Source organism: Ptychodera flava, chromosome 17 (assembly GCF_041260155.1).
Source record: "Ptychodera flava strain L36383 chromosome 17, AS_Pfla_20210202, whole genome shotgun sequence".
In the NCBI taxonomy this organism is placed as follows: Eukaryota; Metazoa; Hemichordata; class Enteropneusta; family Ptychoderidae; genus Ptychodera; species Ptychodera flava.
The window spans coordinates 32,876,175-32,891,616 of record NC_091944.1 but is presented as its reverse complement, the minus strand read 5'-3'; the positions used below and the strand labels follow the sequence as shown (position 1 = coordinate 32,891,616).

Sequence of the window (15,442 nt, the reverse complement as noted above, 5' to 3'; positions counted from 1 at the left end):
TGTTTTGAGGTACCATAGGTAACTTTAATGTGCATGGTTGATGAGCATTGGCCTCGGTTGGCCGATTATTTGGGTGAACAATACGTGTCAATTTTGTATGGTCCGTCGGTGAACCATTCATTCCGATCGTTATTACGTACTATAGTGTCTAAACTAAAGGGAAGTGCAATTGCCGGGAGATGTGGGGGATATTTTGATAGATTTATGTCGCAAAAGGAAAAAAGCAATAATAAATAATAAATAAACTGGTAGATGAGCAAGAAGGATAATTTATTAAAGTATTCGTAACTAGAAGGGGAGATGTATTCTAAACATTCATTGATAAACTTCGTAGTTTAGTTTATCATTTAATTAAGAGTATCAAACCACTTCATGAGGAAAAATTATTTTAAAAACTCCATGTGCACAGCTGTGCACAGCTGTGCACGTGTGCGCACGTGAATCGTTCTTTACAGAAGAGCGGAAGATGACATTCGGAGAGATTTTTTTACTATGTAATTATTTGATCAAATGGGAATCTACAGGTTTTCTCAAGCGTTGTTACGTATCAAATGACGATAAAGGTTATGAAAGGATAGTGCACACCTTATGTCAATTTCTCACGGTTAGAATTCGATAGGATCGATGGCAGATGGCATCATGCAATCCACAGATGGATTCTAAGTCTTCGAAAAATCACACATTTGTCCTGCACAATTTTCTCGAATCGAGATAGAACGTTTAGTTTTTTACCAGATTAATATCAGTTAGTTTAAATTAATCGTTTGTTGTAACTCTGAAGTGGGGGGAGACGCCACACCGGTTCAGAACGGCGTGCATCTTCGCCGGTTCAATTTTCTGACAAGAGCGTGGTCAATCTGCTCGCATATTCTGTCCCTCAGCTCCACAATGGAAGGTTTTAATGGTTTAACATGATCTGACTCTTTGTATGCAAAGTCAACATCGCCTAAAACTATGGAATGTATAAGTTTTGATATGAATTTTTGGCGCTTTATTTATTCCCTATTTGAGTAGCTTTCCCGTGTATGTAGGTGACATGAATCAACGTCACATGTACACCACATGCTTCACGTGGACTATCGTGTTATGAGTTCAGTTTTCGCTTTAATCCATGATGAAACACGTGACATGTCGCTGCTACGTAGACAGCAAAGGGGAAAACATACCGTCCACCGTCTAATCATCGATGCATTGTATATAACGGACAGTTTAGAATGCTGCCAGAGATCATGAGCTTCAAAATAGACAGTGCTCACACAATCACAGAGAAAGGATTTGCAAACCCGTCAACGAAAAATACCTCAATGGAGAGATAATGGCAGTCTATGGCGCATGTGTACACATAAAGACAACATGCTCAGTGCGAATTGTAAAATAAGCTATACTCTTTATTTAAGATCATAATTCATATCAATCCACGTATACTGAAAATGATATATATTAATGTTTCGAAAAAATATGATATGATGCAAATATGTGTAACAGATGGGCAAATCACTCAAAACGATACAATAATTATTTGTTTCTTTATGATGATGTCATAAGCATAAGTTTCGACAAGATTGCAGGGTCGATCATATGCAAGAGGTCGTACCTGCAAAGCGTTTCGGTATAATTTAAGGTTAGATTGCCTAAATTTGCCAGCACTATCAATGCCAACATCTGACTTAGAACTGGATAGGTTGGAAACCGGACACCAGAAGTTACATCAAATTTCAAGACAACGAAAACAGCTTAAAGTTGCTGTTATTCTTGTATTAAAGCATTAACATATCGGGAATCATTCGGTCCAACATATTTAATCTATATATTCAAAGTGTCGTACACACAGATATATCAAATCTCTCCATTTAAATATGTATTTATCGGCATTTGAAAGGTAAAAAAGGTTTCGATGTCACATGCAGTGTGTCAACTCGCTTCGCTACAAATCCGTTGATGCGTTTTGCTTTTGGGCATGTTAGACTTCACACGGGTGATCTGTTTTGAGCATGTGCTGGAGATAGGTATAGGTTAATGAACTTTTGCTTGGCCTATCACAGAGTTGCTTCTCTCCAAACTAAATGTGTTATTATCACCAGATCTCGTATGTGCAACGAAGATAGATCATCACTGTCCCTATTTTGGTAGACGATTGAGCTATGAACTCCATTATAAATATTCTGTTTATAAATACAAGAACATGCGTGGAAAAAATTTATGTATCCTGTAATTGGTCACAAAATTCGATCCTTTGTATTGTTGCGACGACAGTGTATAGAAGTACAGATACGGAAAAGTCGCATTCATGTTTCAATAAATTATTGATCTAACACTGCATGGTCAAGAGTGATTACGGTAACTTTTGTAGAAACACAGTTTTTTTGGATAAGCGCGATGGTTGATGAAAAGTTTCCAATAAAGGTTTTTTGTCATTCTTTAATAAAATTCAGGTTTCACTTTCAGTTATATTTGTGGCATCTCCCTCACTCAGTTCGAATGCTTGATTTTCGACACCACGACTCGTATTCGAACATCTATGCGCCCCTCGTTCTTCGCTTTCACGGTGGGTACAGTGGACCGCTTGGGCAATCTCGCCACTGTCCGATGAACGGTGTTGTGCCAGATCGTACGCCGGTGATGGTGGCTGGGGGCGCTGTATTGGCGCTCGATCAAGTTCCTGTTCGCGTCTCACAACGCCATGGCCAGCAGATCGATGACCGGCGTGACTGGCGGCTAGACTGTGGCCCTGGCTTCCTCTCTCAGCTTCTCCATGGTGATGTGAATCACGTGAATATCGTCGCTCGCTGAATTGTGGTCCTTGTGAAGTACTAACATTTCCATCTACATCAAGACTTTGGTGATGCAGTTCTTCCTGGGATTCTTCTGTGTAGGATGGTGGTGATGAGGGCGCTACAAGATCGTTGTTGAGTCCAGGTGTCAGGTTGTCGAAGGCATACACCATATCGAAAGAAATTTCATCGTACGCCGGCGGTGGACCATACTGAGGGTATAAAGATGGCAAAGTCTGCATCTGTATGTCCCTGTCCCTGAATACAGACAGAAGGAATGTTAAATTCACATAGTTATCGTTATTTATCTTGATTCACACGCATTCACCTTCTTGGCCGTATAAGACACCAGTATTAGCCGGCCATGACTTTCTAGTAAGTTGTTTTGACCAAACCTAATGCATTCTTCTGAGTCGGTTTTGAGTTTACAGATACAGTCATTTGCACTGTTTCTTACTTAACCTATCATGCAATTTTAATGATGATTTCTTTCCCATTTTACCTACCAAGTTTCTTCGCGGCTTCTGTTGCGTGAATTGGCCCTGGCTCGTTCGCCTGGCCTCTGATGCCGAGACACTTGTATCCTCTTTTCTTTGAGACGGTGACTAAAAGGACATAAGACACGATCCCGAAGATGATGGCAACAGTAAGACCAACAATGACGCCTAAGAAACTGCTGTGATTTTGAACTGAACGATAAAAAGAAAAGGAAAAGACTTTAATGATATTTATTCTAGAGAAGAGGGACATTTCCACTTCTCCTACCCAAATTTTGAAATAAAACGCTTACAAAACTATTGTATTGTGTAAACTTTTGAATGTCATTGTGACAAGAGAATTCTTGGTCTAGGCAAAGTTAGGCTGTGAACGACACTGTGGACAAAATTCTGTTAGCAAATTTAGCACATCACAGCGCCCCCAATCGGCAATTAAGTGAACAAATTCAACGACAGGTCAAAAGGTCTCCATAATTTGGCATGGCTCTGACATATTTTCGAAGAAAATTTTCTTAACAACAACACACTGTCATACTTATACAGAATTATAAAACATTACACTTTTTCTTGAAAATCGCACCGATCACCTAAATGTAGAACCCTACCGAGATTTACATCAAATCAACCGATTCAGCTGCATCTTTACATTGGCAACATTCTTATTTACCTGTCGTACAACCGTATTCATCCGAGCCATCTTCACAGTTTTTGTAGCCATCGCATGTTAACCACTGCGCTATGCACCAACCGTTGTCACACTTGAAATCGCCTATGTTGCACTCTTCACTGCCCGACTCTGTATCAAACAGTGATATTTAAAAAGAAAAAAACATCATTCACCAGTTAGAGAAACATGATGGCCAAAAGAGGAGCATACGTTCACAGAATTGATACAGAATAAAGATATAGCAACAGAATCGCATAGAGAAAATACTTGTTCTCGGCAAATATCTTCACGATGTAACGAAACAGCTCTTATATTAATTTGAGCTGTTTCGTTACATTCAATGCAAATAAGTACTTGCCGTGGCTTCTGACAAAATTGTGAACTTTCATTGGCCATATCAACGCGTTGTCTTGATTGCGAGCAAAAGCCGCAACGTCGGATCGGATTTTGACGCGCTGCTGATTTGAGCAATCAAATTTTCCAATATTTGTGTGGATGTACAATCATCATCATTACATTGCATTGCATAAATTTGAATTGCATTGTAAAACTTGTGAAAGGGCAGGGTTTTTGTCAGCTTTATCACAAGGCAAATTGAGTAACTCTGCACAACTTTCAAAGGAGAACAAAAGTCTAAAATCGCATAAACAGTCAATGCCAACAACTACTGCTGCGAGAGGCCGGTCCCTTTAAATACAGAGGCAAATCGTTATTGCTTGTAGACCAGCATCATAAAAGGAGATATCTGCAAACGAATGCATTTGTGAAAGAAGACCGTTGAAGCAGACAACGAAGCGTGAACTTGTGCGTTTGAAAATTAATGTAATATAAGTATTTTTATTTTAAGATAGATTCATGATGACACAGCAATCAACTGATAGATTAAAACCCTTACCAACTTTATAAAATATTGTGTATACAGCTTTGAATCCCTTATAATCAAACTGATCCTGCGAGGTCGATGACCCTTCGCTTGTTATCACAGTCTGTCGGTCTTCACGTGAAAAGGTGGTGAATTTGACCTCCATTAACGGCGTGTTTGAAGTGAAACTTCCCGTATTTCTGCCGCAGAGAGTGGTCTTTGGAGCACCGAGCTCGTCTAACAACTGGATATTGTCATCGGAAAGTGCCTGGCATCGGTTTCGATCTATTGGGTTGAGAGAAACCCAAGTTATAAATCACATTTTAAAGGTATACAGTCAACTGTAATCTTAATATGCCCATATATGGTCAAAGGGGCGTTCCTTGGTATTCAAAAGTCCCAGGTGAGCGCGCTGTTTTTAAAAAGCGGCCACCCGCTTAAAATCTGTGATTGGTTAGATTTTCTCCTTCCATGGTAATTGTGGCAAAATTGGAACAGGAGACAGTATGCCTTTTAAAGGATGGAAGCTGTAGAAGACATCCCGAAGAACATGTCCACGATATAACTCGTCGTGTTGTTACCAAACTTTTCCCCTGTCACCAGTGATGGTGAAACTATTTGATATTTGTGATACTCAAAAATACTTGCGTAAACGAATATGATGATGGTCTTTGTGTACTATGAGGCTATTACGAAAATACCGCAAAGGATGCACGAGGACATTGGCGCAGCGTATCGCCCGATGAGAAGCGGAGGGCGATGCGCGGCGCCAATGTTCGAGTGCATACTTTGCGGTGTTTTCTTAATAACCTTATTATTATACATCTTACATTCGCGACTGGGGCATCAAACATGGAACTATGTGCCCGAGGGCGGGTGACCATTTGCCCGACGTAAGGAGGGCAAATGGTCTCCTGCCCCAAGTTGGGCTATAATGTTTTTATTACATGCTCTCTTACACAGCTTTCACTCAAAATATTTAGGTTTATTGGTAAATGATAATCAAATGCTTTATTTCCATCTTAGACGAAAATCCGTTAAAAATGGAACGATTTTCATCATCGAATGGCGCAATGATATATTTAAACTACTGTTATGCGGTTTATCAATTTTTTTTCTGTAAAATTTCAAAAACCGGATTTCCTGCGCAAAACATGAAATTTCGACATTTTTACATAAAAAAGTTGTCAAGTTGAAAATAGTTCCGGTTCACTTTCAGTCCAGTGATGACTATGCGGCCCGCGACGTCATCGGCGAGTTACCATTGAATCCTATGGAGCGCGCGACGTTCGATATACGAGGCATGTAATAATATATAACTAATATGTAATACGTATATAAGTTCTACATATGATCGTCTGCTGTTCGCTTTTCTCACCAAACCATGCCATTTAGATTTTGGATACATTCGTAAGGTGGCGGTGGCACTCACAGGATGGCTGTGGAGCTTGTTCCGCAAAATTTTACAACACCCCTTACATCTGGCATTTTTAAACACAAAATACACTCTCATTTGGGGGAATATGGGAGTAAATAGACCAATACACGCCCCTAATTTACCAAATCTAGATGATGCACAGATAATTGCTCATGCAGTCACAGGCATGTCAATGTTGTGTACAGCAATCAGATTGTGTTAACACGCACTCCAATGTAGTATCATTTTGTTATCTGTACCAGCTTACCCTGATTACGGCGTGAAGTCACGTCATAACTTATTGAAAACGAGTATACAGGATGACTTCTTCATTATTGAGAAATAAAACCATTTTCAATAGAGCAATTCGCAAATGATGTCATTGATCTCTCATTAATATGCGCGAATAAATATTTGTCAATTTTTTTTTTGGAGTACGCTTTTTGAAATAATGCGTACAAGAACGACAAAAATACAAGAGGCGACTGCTAGAAGACATACTTTCGTCTTAGACTGTTAATTGCACCATCGGCTACGAATGTAACATTGACAAAATTCGTCCCCATTTCAAGTAGCAGCACGCTAAAGTTAGAAACAACCTGTCACTGACACTGGGTACTGGCTTGGCTTTACAACTATGACATCATTTACCTAGGTTTTGCCTTTGGATTCTCATTATACGGATCAACTTTTTGCTAAAAAAGTGCCTCTATTTCTTGTTTTACGGAACTTGATCAGGAATAAAAATCACCCGGTGATTTGGTAAACGCTTGGGTACCCTTAAGACCTTCTCTTGAGAGTGCCACTATTGAGACGTATGGGTACCGCCTAAGCTGGCTGTTCGTGCAAAAAGGTGTTCGTGCGCAATTTTTCAGCGGATGGGCAAATTTAAAAAACTAAACAGTAGGCGGGGAGAAAATCGATATTTAGGCTACTGTGGGTGGGGAAGAAATTCCATTTTTTTCAGTGGGCGGGGAGAAAAGATTTTGACAGTTGGTACCGGACATAGAAGGAGGGGGTGCCATGGCTGATAGAACCTCAGGGGAGGTTACGCGCTTAACAATGTTTCAAAGTATACTGCTCGTACGGTTTTGTGTTGGTCTAGGGTATCTTGGGCAATGGGGAATTTCAGGAGTGGGGAGAGGGCAGTCGGGAGCTTGGATTGCTGTGGGGATTGGGGAGCATGGATATACTGGAGGGCAGTGGGCAGTGGACATCAAAATTCAGTGGAGGGCACATTTTCCGTGTATGCCACTTGGATGACAGCTCTACTTTCCCCTCCAAATTTTAGGTCAAGGTAAAAAATAAGTAAAATCGATTTTTTTCCTTAAAAACATGTTTTATGATGATTTTGTGAAATTGATGAAATTTACCAGCTGGCGGCACCTGGACGGTTCATGCACTTACCGGTCGGCGGGTACAGATCAGTTTCGAGAAAGGCAATGTAATATTATCGATCTTCGAGTCAGTCGTGCCTAGAAGTTTTGTAAGGCATGTCTTCTGACGGTTCGGGTAAGCTTCGTGGCTGTAATTTCCGTGCGACACAAGTATGCCCCCTCTATCGGTGAATACTTTCCTTGTCTCGTCACAAACTGTGTCCAGAGAAAAGGAGAAAGGAAACGAAATAATGAGAATGGCATCTGCAATAGGATGACATGGACCAAAGTCGCTTCAAGGATTTCCAGTCAAGAACGCCTGAATATTAAAGACAACGGCAGTGATAGAAGCAGTTGAAGAAAAGTAGTTGTCAATAGCTAACAGTATATCAACAGTTGTAATATTTGCATAGTAAATGAATTTCATTATTGTCCCTGCCGATCGCTGCTTTCACTCACTGAACTCTGACCCCTATGGCATCAAGGAGGAATTGTCAACTAATAAGGTTCAAAGAGGTAACAAATCTCCATGTTCACGTACTTGTGCAAATACTCATGTTCATGACCTCTTGTTCAGTCGCTTCAAAATTAGCAGAAAAGCCCGAATACTGGTATTCAGCGTCTGAATGAAATTCTAGCGTCAGACTATTGGTCGTTAATATCAGCTTGGTTGGAGGTGGTTGCCCCGTGCCATAATCAAAGCTACCGCAATAGGTGCCAGTTAGTTTGCCAGTACCATAGCCATCAAGGACGTCAACAAAGTCAAAGCCACACATTCCAGACTGTAATTCGAAGCTAGTGAAGGTCAACTGAAATGCACGAAGAAAACAAATTACTAGGCAAATTGTACGACAAGTCAATTCTCAGTGGCTTCACATCACAAGTATACACCTATGATTTGCTTCGTCAGGTATATATGGTAGGTAGGTAGGTAGGTAGGTAGGTAGGTAGGTAGGTAGGTAGGTAGGTAGGTAGGTAGGTAGGTAGGTAGGTAAGTAGGTAGGTAAGTAGGTAGGTAGGTAGGTAAGTAGGTAGGTAGGTAGGTAAGTAGGTAGGTAGGTAGGTAGGTAGGTAGGTAGGTAGGTAGGTAGGTAGGTAGGTAGGTAAGTAGGTAAGTAGGTAGGTAGGTAGGTAGGTAGGTAAGTAGGTAGGTAGGTAGGTAGGTAGGTAGGTAGGTGGGTAGGTAGGTGGGTAGGTAGGTAGGTAGGTAGGTAGGTGGGTAGGTAGGTAGGTAGGTAGGTAGGTAGGTAGGTAGGTAGGTAGGTAGGTAGGCAGTCAGGCATCAGTCTGATAGACTGACAGCCCAACTCGTACGTAGAGATACAAAAGCTTACCATGACATTGTATCCTTTGGAACGCTGATGACGTAGATGCATATGGTATTTGGTGGATAGTCAGCGTGGGGATAGTACGGAGTGCCTATATTTCCTTCGAGTCGACCCTCGATGTAGCCTCCACACTGACCTGTCCTTGGTGGATCTAGAAAAAGTGCAACATATGTCAAGTACGGTAAATCATATTTTACTTCATGAAGAAGACAAATCTGTAATAGAACCAGCGTGTGACCTGTGTTTGTTAATTTGGCACTTTTGCAACGTCCCTTTTAAGATTTATGATGGATCAGACCTAAAGCTACCTAGAATGATATTTGAATCATATTTATCAGATCTGTTCAAAAAAGTTAAATGTTGTGTCACAAGTATGATCGCAACATAAGCATTTCCCAACCAGTTACAATGGGCAGAAACTCACAGTTTTCCATTCGCCAAAGAACACGTGCACAGTGAGCCAACATTTTAATATGAACTAATAATTCCTTATTTTTAAAATTCATATTTATGCTGGGCAACATTGTAGAAGTGGTATGCCAATAAGTGATGACGTCAGAGATTTGTGTACGTATGGAAATGAGGTCAAAAGGTTACGTTCTAAAAGGAGAGATAAAATATTTTGTGGGAAGGAGTTGTGAATAGACGATGTTCCGCTGATTGCGAGATCTCGCGAGACTTTAATACATGCCCGTAGAAACAGGATTCCAGCTTAGTAATACAAGTCAAACTTTGTATGGAACTAGAAAAAGTGCAGAACTGAGCAAAGATTGCAACTTCATATATTTTATGCAGTGTTTAACGTAATTAGCAACTTGTCCTGTTTTACGCAGTTTGTCCTGTGTTGCGAGAACACGTCCACTGCGAACCACATATTCTCGCGATATCTCGGAATGTCTCGCGCGGTTCGGAACATGGTCTATTGGGGCTTGTAAACTTGGGGATATGATTGAAAAGAAGGGTCCCATTATTCACTTCATTCCCTCGTATCCAGTCATCGCATACGCTCGCTCCGTTCCGACAAGTTGGTCAGCTAACTTTTATTCCTGACCCCTACTGTGCTCTACCCGACACAAAAACTAATCAGTTAGAAATTGTGAAAGTGATTGGAAGGAATTGGAAATTTATTTTATTTTAATGTTAGTAGTTAGTCAGTGCCTGGATTACTAGGCGTCAATGTTTTCCGTACGGCGTTTCTGACATCATTAACAATCGGCTGTACCACTTACACATGGTCGCCTTATGCTGCTGTGAACTAAAACGCACATTGCCAGAGACAGTACAGGACAAGGTATGGATTACTCCAAATAGCAATGGCGTGTGCGGAGATATATTTATTTTGTTATATCGTCACATACGGCTATTACCTGTCGGATCAGCTGGCCTCGTCGGAGTTATGAAATAGTTCGCCTTGAACCCCTGATAGGAAAGATCTGTAAATAGTTCACTAGAGACGAACAACACATACATATTGTTGGTCCATGACGAAATCAAACTGGGCGGTTTCCGGCCTATTCCTCCACAGTAAACTCCAACCAGCTTACCAGTCGATCCGATGCCGTCGCGCACTACGATGTAGTCATACTGACAGGAATAACCCCGTAAATCAAACAAGGAAAAGTTCAGCTAATGAAGAAAAAGAAAATGGCGAAAGAAAATGGATTCATTTGATTATATGAGTTCAACATCGTTTCAATTTGTTTTCAATTTCAATGGTAAAGACCATATGAAACACAGTCCATTTACACGCTGTCATGAATAGCTTGTATTCATTCAGCCAAATTTTGTTGTGATTAGAAATATACTAAAATTAACACCTATGTATGAGTTGAAGTTAAAATTCGTTGTCTTTTGAACTTTCGGTACCTCGTCGACCATGTATACATGTAATCATGAAATCTGCTATTTCCAGATGCTGCCTATATAAAAATGGATACTCCGGGAAGAATATTTTTGACATCGCTGTCTACACCCAGGACTACACCTTTGATTCAACCAACATCCTAACGGTTCCCCGTCCATGTTAAACACTCGCATTTCATTGGTCACCGGATAGACATTTGAATAATGAAAATTTTCTACGAATAATACTTAGTCCATAGATGAAGTAAATTTAACACCTACCGAGATAAAGTAACCGCCATTGGCATGTATAGAGTATTCGCAGTAGTGCCCGGGCAGGTAATTTTTAGGAAATTCAGGCGAATAGAATTTGCCATTCTTGGTATAGTATGCCCCTCCACATTTCCCCCTCACAGTCGTGGTTTCAATGGAAGTCGTTGTTTGGAGGGTCGTCACTTCTGGCAAGTTTGTCTTTTCTGCTGTTGTAGTTTTGATAACAGCTGATGTTTCTGTAAAAAAAAATATACGACGGCCCATAGATTAACAATCTGTCCATGAGTGCGCCCCCTTACGTTAGGTATCGGACGTCACAAGGTGCCACCATCTTAATGCTTGTGGTTAAATAATTCCAAAAAAGTATGAATATACAATTTGTTGATCATTTAAAGAAATCTGGAAACCTTAAGTCATTCCTTGTAAGCCACACACCAAATTTTATTGGAAGATTTTCAAAGGGAGAAAAAAGAAATCTCATAATTTATATATGCAAATTTTATGACGGATCTTAACAAATCTTATCAAGGGCATCCCATGCAGATATTCACCTAATATCAAAGTCAATGAACTTGTGGCTACAATAAATAAATATGAATGTTGTCATTAGTTAAATATGATAATTTCTAATACGCAAAAAGAAAACTAAGAAATATATTATACTTATACTATAAGTTCGTTAATCAATACATTGTATTTCTAATGAGTAACATTGTCAAGATATTAACAAATGTCCGAATTATGCAAAATAAACGCCAACTATGTAAGTCTTGCCGACAGAAAACTCGAGAATTCGTATTCAGTGACTTCATCTGTACCCAGGATTTCATTTGAATCTGATTAGCAGTCTTTGAGTAGTCGTGTTCACAGACAGACAGACAGACAGACAGACAGACAGACAGAAGTGTAACATTAGCTGCTATATATAAACACATGGGCTAATAATAATAATGTGTCAGCTGACAGGAAAGAACATTATACTCCCCCGACCCAACAAAAACACAATCGCGTTTAATACATATATCACCCACCATGCGTGTTATGGAGCGTTCTGCTGGATGGTGTGGTTGAAATTGACGTTGAAAATGTGTACTCCCGTAGAATTTGATATGTCCGTTGTATACCCGTCACTATGGTTACTGTCAATTAAAAGAGTTTCGATAGAATTGTCGTCTGCGTTTCTTGCAATTTTGCGTCGTGGTGATCACTTCTCACCAAATGAACGATCAAAATGAGGACGGTTAATGATTGGAGGATGAACTTCACTTTAAATTGGTTCAGAATTATGGCTTGATTTCCATGGCAACCAGACTTTACTTCCATTGAGAGGAGACGATGTACACCTGATACAAACAAGAAAGACAACATAGCTTATAATATATTTGAAAACAGGTGAAATACACTCAATACTAAACACAATTCAATGGTGAAAAACTGGATATAACGATGATGCACTTAAATTAGGCTACATATTTCTCTCGGAAAAGCAGGTCAACCTGTGAACTATGGCGACGTCAGAAGGGTTCGACCTTGACTTTGTCGAGATAACCTTCAAACCTTGCCGACACAGGTATTCTAAGGTACCAGGCGTCTCTCATAAACCGCAGGACACGTGAGCGTTGCACGTCTGCTGCATGCTTCAACAGGATGGACATGAACGATGCATCGAGAAATTGTCTGGAATTTCTTTTGTTTTCGGTGTAGGCTGTACAAATGAATCGATTGAGCGTAGAAACAAACTGATTTTTGTTTTTAAGGTAGTATGCGCCTCGAAAGTGAAAGATTTAAAATTTTGCTAAACCTTTCATCAGGGAATCTTTCAACAGTTCTCTTTCAAAATTTTAGAACTAGAGAAACAATAACCCAATTACTGATATTTTATATAAAAAATTGCCGCCGTCCCTGGCTTAGCTCTGTGGTAAAAATAACATCTTCGACTTTCAAAAAACTTAAGCCAGTGAAAATTTTTCGTAGGACTCCAAGCGCTTCAAAAGGAGCCCCCATAAGTGTAAGAACAGAAAAGAATTGAAAAGTTTGAGAGTTCAAATGTCTGTCCCCGGGCGCATTCTACCCTAGTGTCAAGTACAGTGTCTTGTTCCCGCTATTATCTACAAGTGAATTCTGGTCCGCACTAGAATCCAAGTGTAAACATTAACACTGCACTTTACGTGCATACATGCTGTGTTGACAAGCTATGTAGTCGATGTTTTCGACACACTCTTTGGAGTAGGACAAGAACTTGCAATTGAGATAAAAATCAAAACTTTTGACATAATCACCAAAAGTCACAGCTACTGGCCTTTTTATATCCCGTAATATATGTGTAAAAAATGGAGATTGATCGACATATTATGGGATATAGGCCTAAGGTATTATCACGTGTCCATTACAAATGACAGCAATAACAACACGCGATCGACAAACTACAAAGGCTCTGCCACACCCGCATATCAGGGTACACTGAAGACCAGTAAAGTCGATGAGATATTTGGAAACGCTATATGCGAAAAATCCATTATCACGATGTTGTTTAATATTTCACCAATGTAAATTAAGGTGGAGAGATTAAGCAAATATGTGAAACGTTATATTATAATTACCCGGGTCGTGTCCTCGATTTTTTTTTTATCTGTCAAAACAGGAGAGGGACCAAAAGCAGGTCATGAACGAGATCTGCTAAGGTATATTTAAATTCTTATTGTGGGTGAAAATGTTTAAACTTTCCGGATGCTACATTTGCGTGCAGGGTGTTAAGTTTCCTGTTCTTTCTTGAAGCAGTTAGGCACCCCCTTGCATCAAGGTGATATTCAAAATTACTGCTACCCAAACGTACATATCTCCAATGAGAATCCAATCTACTGGCATTATCCAATCTATGAATACGAAAATTCACTATTTACCCTTTCCTTGTACTTCCATATCCGCGTTGGTCGGCCATCATGTCTGAAAATACGACATGTTTAATACGATCTGCTGTAATTTTTACTGCCCCTATATGGCGACTGCACAAAGTTCAACTCTGAGAGATGTTTAAGAGCGGGGCTAATTTCCACAGTGTACCGTGAACAGACTGGTGGTATCTGGTACGGTGATAAACAGCAGCGAATAGCTGTACCTCACAATGCCTGGACTATCACCTAAAATCTATGACTAAAATGAACGTGCTATAAACTTCAAAGGAAAAACTTACCTTTGTTTTACTGTGGTTGATCTAATGTCGTTCGGCCATCGACAATTAGCCAACGTCTTGATTGCATATTCCGTGTACTCTCACATATTAACCCACGATACTGAAGTATGTGCCTTGGACTACAGTACTTAAGATTCGACACTTGTTTCTGTCTAACTCTATGTGTCAAACCGTCTTTTGGTGACGTAAGCCGTGGTCAGGTACACCCTGTCACATACTGTATCGGCGGGTCATTTAGGTGATCCTAACCTAAGCTAATGGTCTAGTCAATCAGTAACTCCTGCCTGCTCATGAGGAGAGCGCCGGATGGCGCCACCTAGAGGTATGACATAATTCTCTGATACTTCCAACAATTATAGAAAGGGGGCCAAAATGCTAGAATCGGACTTAAGTCAGCATAAAGTTAATTTTAGAGTACAGATTTTGAATAATGAAAAGCACGTCTTATCTCAAAATGGGCTTCACGAGGAACAAGGTCGGAGAACACGTAATAAATGAAGGGATTACATAGTCCTTCAACGGAGACAGGACGTACGGGTACAATAAAATATTTGCCAACGTGTGAGGGGGCACTTGTAAATGAAATGGTACTTGAAAATGGACTGCATGTGAAATATATAATGTTGTAAAACTCCATTAGTTGTAACTTTTGATACATTTCCCAGTGTTTTTGTTCTTTTCTGTAAAATAATATTTCTTGCTCAACTCCCTAAAATCATGCATGTGTAAATGTTTGATGTTCAACATATCAAGACAGTGTGTAAATGTGAAATATTAATTGTATTTGTGTATCGATTTATCAATGATAATATTAGGAAAATAGGAAAATAGTTTATTGCTTTCAAAGGCCTCTCAATGATAATATTGCATATTGTACATTGTGTTTGCAAAGATCGTTAGTCATATCCAATATACTCAGACAGAAAGGAGAATATATCATTGTTTTATACGATAAAGCAGGCAAAACAAATTACCGCTATTGGCTCTTTAAATGTGAACTCGTAGGACAAATACAATCCGAGTAAAGTCAATGGTCTCATGTAAAGTAGCATGCGTGAGTGAAAGCCCCAATAGCTGCGATTGTGTAATAACCAAAATATCCTCAGTTTTCCAAGAGTTTTCTTTGAATAAGACCCATTAAAGACTGAAAAACTGTATAACACTGTCATAAGGGCATGTAAATTCAAACGTTTTAAACATCATTTCAGATTTTCCGCCA

The 15,442-nt window shown here is 39.7% G+C and overlaps 2 protein-coding genes across 2 annotated transcripts; both read right to left on the bottom strand.

Annotated features, from left to right (window-relative positions):
• Positions 1-1,365: 1,365 nt before the first annotated feature.
• LOC139116098 (enteropeptidase-like) lies at positions 1,366-14,462 on the bottom strand. The gene is made up of 11 exons (XM_070678638.1): positions 14,224-14,462; positions 12,065-12,376; positions 11,043-11,269; positions 10,286-10,544; positions 8,925-9,069; positions 8,132-8,399; positions 7,622-7,806; positions 4,831-5,082; positions 3,936-4,064; positions 3,278-3,460; positions 1,366-3,029 (listed from the first exon to the last, which is right to left on the bottom strand). Exons 8-11 carry the CDS (start codon positions 4,961-4,963, stop codon positions 2,920-2,922), a joined length of 555 nt encoding a protein of 184 aa, XP_070534739.1. The 5' UTR covers positions 4,964-5,082; positions 7,622-7,806; positions 8,132-8,399; positions 8,925-9,069; positions 10,286-10,544; positions 11,043-11,269; positions 12,065-12,376; positions 14,224-14,462; the 3' UTR covers positions 1,366-2,919.
• On the bottom strand, positions 8,124-13,971 carry LOC139116394 (bone morphogenetic protein 1 homolog). The gene is made up of 6 exons (XM_070679030.1): positions 13,934-13,971; positions 12,351-12,376; positions 11,043-11,269; positions 10,463-10,544; positions 8,925-9,069; positions 8,124-8,385 (listed from the first exon to the last, which is right to left on the bottom strand). The coding sequence occupies exons 1-6, from the start codon at positions 13,969-13,971 to the stop codon at positions 8,124-8,126; spliced, it is 780 nt and encodes a 259-aa protein (XP_070535131.1).
• Positions 14,463-15,442: the final 980 nt, after the last annotated feature.

What these genes read in the sequence shown, in the direction of transcription:
- LOC139116394 (XM_070679030.1), bottom strand. Translation starts at nt 13,971, where the DNA reads ATGGCCGACCAACGCGGATATGGAAGTACAAGGAAAGG. An exon ending in ATCGTCTCCTCTCAATGGAA is followed by an intron (nt 11,270 to 12,350) that starts GTAAAGTCTGGT and finishes TTTTTTTTACAG; the next exon opens with AAACATCAGCTGTTATCAAA. An exon ending in CCAAAGGATACAATGTCATG is followed by an intron (nt 8,386 to 8,924) that starts GTAAGCTTTTGT and finishes GACCTTCACTAG; the next exon opens with CTTCGAATTACAGTCTGGAA.
- LOC139116098 (XM_070678638.1), bottom strand. Translation starts at nt 4,963, where the DNA reads ATGGAGGTCAAATTCACCACCTTTTCACGTGAAGACCGACAGACTGTG. An exon ending in CACAATATTTTATAAAGTTG is followed by an intron (nt 4,065 to 4,830) that starts GTAAGGGTTTTA and finishes TGTTTGATACAG; the next exon opens with AGTCGGGCAGTGAAGAGTGC. An exon ending in TGAATACGGTTGTACGACAG is followed by an intron (nt 3,461 to 3,935) that starts GTAAATAAGAAT and finishes TTTATCGTTCAG; the next exon opens with TTCAAAATCACAGCAGTTTC.